At 42.1% G+C, this 9562-nt stretch overlaps 1 protein-coding gene across 1 annotated transcript; it reads right to left on the bottom strand.

The window, feature by feature from the left end:
* Window positions 1-2698: 2698 nt before the first annotated feature.
* LOC131248625 (growth-regulating factor 3-like) lies at window positions 2699-5359 on the bottom strand. The gene is made up of 4 exons (XM_058248991.1): window positions 4667-5359; window positions 4324-4500; window positions 3764-4178; window positions 2699-3663 (listed from the first exon to the last, which is right to left on the bottom strand). Exons 1-4 carry the CDS (start codon window positions 4953-4955, stop codon window positions 2859-2861), a joined length of 1686 nt encoding a protein of 561 aa, XP_058104974.1. The 5' UTR covers window positions 4956-5359; the 3' UTR covers window positions 2699-2858.
* Window positions 5360-9562: the final 4203 nt, after the last annotated feature.

Raw genomic sequence — 9562 nt, 5'->3', positions numbered from 1 at the left:
CTCTAGCGTATGTAGCAAATCTACTCAAATACACAAGCTGCCTAGAAAATCTAAAAATATATTACCCCGCCTAAGGGAAGAGGTACACATAAGAATCCTGACTCTAGTTATACCCACTTGAGGTTCATCTACTTGACTTGCGCAACGGAGGATCCTTGCCACAATTAGCACCCCTAGCGTCCCTTGTTTTTCTATTGAAGTGCATGTAACCATCATCTTACAAGAGGTGTTATGGGATCTACCAAATTCAAGCGATAATAGTACACTGTACACGCGCATGGAATCATACCTATGCCACTCTTGGTTTCACAAAGTCCCAGTGAATATATTACTTATGTCAAGTACAATAGTAATAATGATATATTGTTGATATCCTTGTGTCAGCAATATAATCTTACATGTAAGAGCATTGTTGTGATTGATGGGTTTACAAAAGCAATTTTGGATGAATTTGATATGATAAACATGTGGCTCATTGTATGTTATCTCATTATCAAAGTAAATCAGGTAAATGATTGAATTTTCATATGTCCAAAAAAAAAAAAAAACTAAAAACTAAAAACTAAAAACTAAACAAAAAAAAAAAAGAGGAAAGAAAGAAAGAAAAGTATACTCATAAAACTCTAAAATTTATAGAGATGGAGACTTCTAAGACAATGCATATTGGTGAAAATTGATTTCAAATTGAGCAAGGTGATCATAAGTCTGTGATGCTTAAACACTATAAGGCCCGATATCATGTAGTATCGGAGTCAAATAGACGTTTAAGCAAGAAAAGAATTTGCACTACTTAAAATATCACTCAATCATTTTAAAATAATAATGAAAATAAAAATTCCTTGCTAATAACCTGGACCTTTTGAGTTTATTGAAACTGAACGAGCACGTGATACAAGTGATAGAAAGAGTATGTTGAACTACATGTTTTATACTGGAAGTAGTGCATTTACATGCATCCATATAGTAAGACATGGTTGCACTCTCAACTGCCAAAGCCAAATATATTATAATGACTATTTGGTTAAGAAGAATGATTGACAAGATACATCATCCTCAAGTTAGTCACACGAAAATCAAATAAAAGAATCTGATGTCTCATGGACGAAGTAAGCTTCTACACTCAGAACTCCCAAGGATCGAAGACATCAATTACGAGCATTGCAAGTCTAAAGTAAGTTAACATATTTTCATAAAGTAATTGAAATCCGATGCAAAAGTCCAACTTAAAAGATTAAAAGAGGAAGTTACGAAACATCTGTGATTAACTTTTTCGAAGTCTACGCCATATACAACCCATAGTATACATGGACAGAGCCTGGTTGTCTTTTGGTCTTCTGCTTCAAGACAATGGAATAATAGTTTAATTGGAGAAGTATATATTGGATGGATGCCATGCACTTTATTATAGATGAAGACGTTAGCTTTAATTTTAGAGAGCTTAATTCAATGTTGCAATTCACCATCTGATCTATTTGTAATTTGCCTAAAAGTGGGCCACTAACTTCAAGCTTAGGTCCGAAGGACCATCGTTCAAGGAAACGGATTGGATACTCCCCTGCCACAAACCCGGTGGCTGGTGGTCGGTGCTCTGTGGACCCCACCATGATGTATGTGTTTCATCCATTCCGTTCATCCATTTTTACGGATCATTTTAGGGCTTGATCCCAAAATTGAGAGGGATATAAATCTCAGGTGGACCACACTACAGGAAAATAATAATGATTGGATATCCACCATTAAAATCCTCCTAAGGCCCACTGTACTGTTTATTTGACATCCAATCTGTTGATTAGATCACATCCAATCTGTTGATTAGGTCATACAGACCCATATGAACGGAAAAAAAAAAAAAACAAACATCAGCTTGATCCACAAGCCCCTAAAAAGTTTTTAATGGTCAGAGGTTCATTCAACACTGTTCCGGTAATGTGGTGAACTCGATATTGATATATACCTCATTTTTGGTCTCATACCGTAAAATGATCTAGAAAAATAAATGAACACACGTACATCATGGTGGGGCCCACAGAGCACCGACCACCAGCCATTGGCTGGAGGCAGGGGGAGTAGCCAATCGATTTCCATCTTTCAAGCGGACCATGTGTCTATGTAGATTGAACGACGTTATCACCATGCATGTTCCGTATGCCGATTGACTGATGAATGGCACAGATATTGGACACGTGCAAAGCAGGTGGACTAAACATAATTTAAAATAATTAAAAGGGGAGACAAAGATGCGTTGAAGTGATAAACAAATCCCCAATCAGTACTTAAACAGATGATTAGGATCCTTTCATTGAAAGGGACTTTTTTGGTTTATTTATTTATAACAACTACCCACTTATATCTGTCTCATCATATCAACAATAAATAATTAAAAAATGTGAATTCTCATCGTCACCGTTCAACTCACCGCCCTTACTTCCATTTACCGATTAGATGATTAAAACTCTCCATGCCTATAGTATTTTATTTTATTTTTAATTAACCGTCCATCGAATGGTATGATCATCTATCTGGGGTGTTATGATTGTTATCTACATTATTTTTGGGCCAATGATCAATCTAGGATCGGACCAACGATATAGGCGGCTTGAATGGTATCCATGTAAGTCACGTGTTCGGTGCATGTGGAAGTAGCAGCCTAGCGAGTTCAGAACACCATCAAGCATTGCATGTGTTTGATAAAATGTCGAACCAGGAAAAAGAGAGAATCTTCATTTGCATTACATAGGGCTTGTTAAACTTAGAAAATTCAAGAGCAAACATCAAGCAGAAGCAGAGAGAGAGGGAGAGAGAGAGAGAGAGAGAGAGAGAGAGAGCTGTCATTGAAGTGGGATCGAGTGCTGTTCTTCTTAAGAAGAAGCCATTTTGCTCTGGCTTAGCCACTGAAGAGCTATCTCTGACTTGGTCGCCGCGAACGTAGGACTGCTGCTACTGCTACTGTCCGAAAGCGAAGCGAGAGTTTTTTGGAGGACTCCAGTTGGAGATGAATCTGGCCTCAGTGGTCTTTCATGAGGGCTTGCTGCCTCGCCCCAACCGTCATTCATCAGATTTAGCCCGCCGCAGGAGCTCTTGCTGCTGCTGCAGCAGCCATGGGGAGAAGAAGCTGCTGCTGTGCTTGACTGCAAGACCTCACCCAATGGCCCACCGAGCGATGGTGGCGATAGCCAAGGAACAGAGTTCATCCAGCTGAGTGGCTGGGATTTTACACAACCATGATCACGTTCCGACTCGCTGATGCTGAGGCCCATCTGGATTTGATCCATGTCTTCCGCAGCGGTTCCGTTGCCACCGGACATTGACAATGTAAGAGAAGAAATCGAGAGCTTTCCACCGGAGGAAACTGGAGATTTTTCATTGTCGTTGTTGCTGAGGTCTGCTCCCTCTGAGACTGACCAAGCATCGATGAACCGCCTTGGAGGTTGCTTTCGGTCCGGACCCGTATCATCCAATGACGAAAGATCGGTGTTGAGATAGAGACAGCGCTGATCATTATGCTGCACCTCCGATCCACCACTACTGAAATCAGTGAAATTCAAGTTCAGATGGTCATCAAAGGGCTGCAAAACAGCGCTGTTGGTGCTAACATTGCAATCTGTCTTCATTCCCACCTTTGTATGCATCCATTGCTGGTCGGAATCTATTTCATCTAAGAACCTGAGAGAGGGAAAATAAAAACCCAGATGACAAATGATCCAAGAAAGCAGAAAAAGATGGGTTTTTTTTTTAACAGAGAGAGATGGGTGGAAATCCCCACCTGGGTACTTTATCTGCTACAGCAGTAGAAACCATGGTCTGGAAAGGGAGCTTGATTTCAGGTTTAACAAAGAACCCAGATGGTTGATGATAAGCTTTAGTTCCGAGGTGAGAAGATGCTACTGGTGTTGTCGTCGTTGATGTAGTCAGATTAGAAGAGAGATGTGTTGCAGCACTCGCTGCTGTATTCGCGGTAGCCGCAGCAACGGAGGGGCGAGTATTGTTCTGGGTTTGTACTTCCACAGGCTTTCTTGAACGAGGGCGGCCTCTGTGCATGTGACGCTCACAGTACTTCTGGTCTGGCGCAACGTCTCTCGAGCACCGCCATTTCTTCCCATCGGTCCTTCGGCATCTGCCCGGCTCCGGATCCGTGCTGTTCGAGAACCGTAGATTGAAACAAGAACCTTTTCCGACCACTAATCATTAAAAAAGAAAAAAAAAAAAAAAACAAAACAAAACATAAAAAACCCACCTCAATCATCTCAATAAAAAACATCTCTTATTAAAAAAAAAAAAAAAAAAAAGGGTATACAAAGAGAAGAGAAGAGAAGAGACTATTACAGCTTGGGTGGGTAGCAGCATCAGAGAAGCTGGTTCTGCAGTTAATGGGGAAGAGAAGGTGAGTAGGAACAGGCACCGAAGCCATCATGTACTTGTAGATCAAAGCCTGCCGCTCCAGCTCCTGCCACTGCGCCCATGTAAAAGGAAATCGCAGAGATGTAGCCATCCCTCCTACACCTGCATTTTTATTTTTTATTTTTTCACATTACTCTCTTTTCTTGTCTAAGAGCATTTGATACTCCTGCTGCTGCCGGCGAGGAACGCATATAGAAAAAAGAAGAAAGACAGAAAGAAAGAAAGATAAAGATAGCCCAAGCATCTCTCTAATATTTACTATCACTACCTGGGGATTGCGAGGAAAAAGGCTGCAGACTCCTTGCCCCTCCTGCAGCAGCAGCTGCACTCCCACCAACATCGTATAAATCGCTCAACCTGGCATCGCTGCCGTTATAAAAAGTGGGTCCGATGCTGTTGGACGGGAATGGGTGTGTGAGCCGAAACGGGAACGTTTCGGTACGTGCCAGCTTCTGTGGTACCATAAGACCCAAACCCAGAACGCCTTCTTCTCCTTCTCTCCCTCTCACACCACCACCAGCAACAGCAGCAGCTACTGTTCCTGTCATATCCATCATCAGCTGTCGAAGCAAGACTACTTTTTCTTTACACTTTTCCGAAACAAGAGAAGTGAAAAACACAAGGAGAGAGATATAAAAGCTGCAGCAGCAAAGGCCCAGATGACTGATCTCTTTCACTCAACGGCTGTAGGTAATGCTGCTGCTTCCGTGCCGCCATTCCCGCCCATGGCTTGTTGTTGAGGCCGCACCTGCTTCCCATGCTTCCAACATTCGCACCATTGCGGACAAATTAGTAAAGCTACTCCTCCACTGTCATAATTGCCGCATCTATCGGTTTCTGCATGCACCTAAACCGTACCAAAACAAAAACAAAATTAAAAAAACCCTCCTTTCTCTCTCTCTCCACGCTCCATCCTCATTTCTTCTTATTTCCTTAATAAAACTAACACCCTCTCACCACCACCACCCAACAAAAGCTAATGACTCTCTCTCTCTCTCTCTCTCTCTCTCTCTCTCCACATGCATTCGGTTCTTGTGACTGACCTGGCCGTTTACACGGCCTCACTTTCCGTCCGGCCAGTCTAAACGACGTTACTCTTATCTTTTTTATTCTCGCCTTGGGAGGCCCACCCAGCTCAATGAGGCTGAATAAAAAGTTAAGCTTGACGTGATGGACTAACTAATTGTCTCCCTAAGCGCTTACTTCGCACGTGCTTGGCTACACGTGTTTAATATTCGACAGTGGCCATTCGTTTTCGAGTCGTATGTTCTAGATGCTGATCGCTTAGATCTGGGTTTTTCATAAACAATGCATTTACGTACTGGCGAGCCGCTGGGGTTGGGAGATGGAGTGAAATAATTGAAAATTCTGGCAGAGTGATGGATAATACATGGGCAGGTGGACCAACAAATATTCTTCTTTGATTAAGATTGCCCAACTCCTAATGGACGATTATAAATGAAAAAAAAAATATATCAATGGTCACGTTCCTAAAAATAAGTGTCCACGTATCAGAAATTAGGACTGTTCAACTAATCTGATTCTTGGACCAATGAGTTCCTCAATTTAGCCAGTTTAGTTTGATTTAGTATTTGCTACATTTGCCATTTCGAAGGGACTGCGTATCAAGTGTCATACGGAGCACGAGTAACAAGTAACTCGGCCGTAAGGGAAGGGAAGAGGATTAGGTGCGGCCCTTAACGGGGGCCAACCTATTTATACGGCATATTCACGCCGTCCATCAGTTTTTCCAGATCACTTTAGATTAGGAGATTAAAATTGACACAGATCTAAGTCTTAGGTGGACCATACTGCAGGAAACAGTGGAAATAAACCATTAAAATCTTTTTTGTGGGCCACAAAAGTTTTGGATCAAGCTGATATTTGTTTTCCCATTCATACAGATTTTTGTGACATTATTAACTGGTTGGATGGAAAATAAATATTAAGGAAACATTACTATGGCCCCTAGGATATTTTTAATGGTGTAACGTTTAATTACCACTTTTTATTCAAGTATGGTCCACCTGAGATTAAGATCTGCTTCATTTTTGTCTCATCTCTTAAAGTGATAGTAGAAAACTGATGGACGGTGTGGATATACAATATATACGTCATGGTGGGCCCTACGGTAAGGGTTACACCTAATCCGCTCCGTAAGGAGGTCGACGTCAAACTAATAGGATGTTGATGTTAGACATAATGAGTTTTAAAAGCCTAAGATGGTTCTTAGGATTTGGATAAGACGCATGTTTTGTAAAGGTCGGTCAGCCGTTATGGTTTAGCTCTTGTTTATTATATAATTATATTTTTTAATGATAAAGGCAGCGAACACAAAAAGGATGTGGTGTTGCTTCATACTATGACGGTGAATGACGCTTGATACGCAGGCACTTGAAAACGGTACAACTGGCATTTACTAACTCAAGTTAAACATTCCATTTGATGGAACCAACAGGTTCCAGATTGCAGTCCAAATATCAGATGACACTTTTTACTAAAATAAAACTACCGAATGTTTTCGTTTTTAGCCGTTGAATGAGTGTCCAGCAATTTGAATGTTCGCTAATCAAATAAACTTAACCGTTTGGTTTAAAACATACATCAAAACTGGTGCAGAGACAATTTTGAATTATGATATACAATTATATAAATGCCTGCGTATCATCCATAACAGTCCGCCAGAGTATCAAAGCTATTCTCGAAATAGATAGAGTCGTGACTAATGGGGTATAATAATCTAAGGGACCATCTAGGTTTCTTAGTCCACATCTATAACTATAAACCATGGACCCAACAGGGTCTAGCGGGTAAACAACATAGTCCGCCGTACTACTGGTCTTAGGGAGGAGAAGTGAAAAATCACCCTACTAATCTTAATTACTGTAGTAGAGTAGATTACCCATAGGTGGCAGGGATTAAACCATTTCCCAAGAAAAACGAGTGACGTGAGGCAGTGGGTGCGCATTGATGAGGCCTGCTTTGGACAGCGGGCAGCCAGCTGTCGTCAAGGGCCGTCGCGATCAGACCTTGAAATCTGGCTCATGGAACCGTGACTTGTACTCCACTTCTCTCTCCGGCCAATCTCGCCGCTCCCTACCAAGTACGTAGTCTATCCCATCCATTCCCCTTCCAATTCCGATTCTTTCTTTAACCCTGTGGGCTCCATCAACCCCATTCATATCTCTATCGACATTTGTCTGTGCGTTTCTCACCCTCTTATTAAAATTCGGTAACTCATCCCACCGTCAAATTGTAGGTCCATCACCGATTGATCATGGACGATATATCAGATCTTAAACATGTACCGTTAACCGTTTTTGGGATGGAAATCGTAATACACAGAAACTCTACGGGCCTATCATGCTATTGTGATATCTCTCGGTTTGTTAGAGGATAAACATTTTAATACTGTACATAGGTAATAAAACTATGTAATATTAAAACTCGTAAGTTCACGAGGTGTGGCCCACCTGAGTTTTGGAACGGCATGTTTAATGAACGGTTTTATGCACCATTCAAATACGAATCTATGGTTAAGATCTTGTTCCCCACTGCTTTCCGTGAGTTGGCCCAACCAAGATGTGGATCTGCCTTAAATCTTTGTTCAAAGCGTATCGCCGAGGAGTTGACATGATGGATGATGTAGAGCGGTCGGTTAACTGTTTATCTCACCGCCGCTGAGGGCGGGCCTGACTGCCTAATCGGCGTCCGTTTATTTGAAGGAAGCCCTGGATTTGGACGCCACCGATTGATTGTATCTCTGCAACGCGTAAGGAGAGTCACCACCAATTAATAGAATACGGCGGAACGCACGTAATAAAGGTAGATAATTCGGGACCACAACGCGCCATTTTACCCGCCGTCTGACATTTCACCTGGGCCCATCACCTTCTACCTCGATCCTCTCACACCTTCTGTCCGTCGAGCATGACGATTGCGAAAAGAAACAATTGTCCCGACAGTGGATCCGATGCATGCTCGCGCACTGCATTGAGACCATCTATCGCATCGTTGGCATTAAAAGGGTGGCCCACGGTCAGAGGCAACGAGTATTGAAAGGGCGCGGATTAGCTACTGACAGGTTGAGTGGCGTCAGCAAGTTCCGTGGCCCCGCCATGATATATGTTTTGTATCCATATGTTTTGAGTCCAAACCTCCCATCCATTCTCGAGATATCGTGTCAGGGCAAAATCCAGAGAACGTATTAAATCCAAAGCTCCAGTGGACCCAGCACAGAAAAGAGTGGGAGAGTAACGCACACCATTAAAAACTTTTAATGACTAAAAACCTTTCCGATTGAGCCGATATTTGTATTTTCCTTCATTCCATGACTTTTTTAAAACTTTTGAGCAGGTTGGATTTCAATTAAACATTACGACAGGCCTTAGGATAGTTTCAATGGTGGGAATCACTCCCCCCACTATTTTGTTTTCTTTGGTGGGTCCACTACTGATTTTTATTCGGTTCATACCTTAAAATGATATCCAAAAATGGATAATTTCAATAGTGGGGATCACTCTCCCACTGTCTTATTAGGTGGGTCCACTACTGATTTTTATTCCATTCATACCCTAAAATGTATCTAAAAATGGAGGATGGACATAACACATACATCATAGTGAGCCCTCAGAACTTCGTGACGCTACTTGAGGAGCCGACTTGCTACTCAACTTGTCATTATCTAATCCGTATCCGTGTCCGTATGACAGGGTGTGACAAGGTGAGCAGCTATATATGTGTACCGTCCAAACATTTGGAGAGATTATACCAAGGCATGGGAAAAAGAACGAGTAAAATCCAAAATTCGACTGGACCCGTCCACGGAAAATAGCGGGGAGAGTGACACCCAAAATTAAAAACGGCCCATGGCCAAGAAAGTTTTCCATCAAGACGATATTTTGTTTTCCCTTATTTCGTGTGTGCGCTTTGACACATGAATTAAAATAAACATCAAGGTGAACCCTACGAAGGTTTCAACGGTAGGTGTTACTCTCCCCACTGTTTTCTGTGGTGGGTCCACTTCATCTTTGAATCAATCTCATTCTTTGGATCATGCCCTAAAATGATCTCTCCGAATGGATGGACGGTGTGGATATAACGCATACATCATAATGGGGCCAACATAACTTGGTGACGTCACTTCTGTGGGGGAGTCTCCCTA

The sequence above is a fragment of the Magnolia sinica genome, chromosome 6 (genome assembly GCF_029962835.1).
Source record: "Magnolia sinica isolate HGM2019 chromosome 6, MsV1, whole genome shotgun sequence".
Taxonomy (NCBI): domain Eukaryota; kingdom Viridiplantae; phylum Streptophyta; class Magnoliopsida; order Magnoliales; family Magnoliaceae; genus Magnolia; species Magnolia sinica.
Note: the sequence above shows the minus strand (reverse complement) of the source record. Positions and strands in the feature narration are given on the sequence as shown.

Excerpts from the sequence above, each read along its gene's own strand:
- LOC131248625 (XM_058248991.1), bottom strand. The coding sequence starts at position 4,955 with ATGATGGATATGACAGGAACAGTAGCTGCTGCTGTTGCTGGTGGTGGT. Across the intron at positions 4,501-4,666 it reads TTTTTCCTCGCAATCCCCAG|GTGTAGGAGGGATGGCTACA; the intron begins GTAGTGATAGTA and ends ATAAAAATGCAG. Across the intron at positions 4,179-4,323 it reads TGCTGCTACCCACCCAAGCT|TGGTCGGAAAAGGTTCTTGT; the intron begins GTAATAGTCTCT and ends TTTAATGATTAG.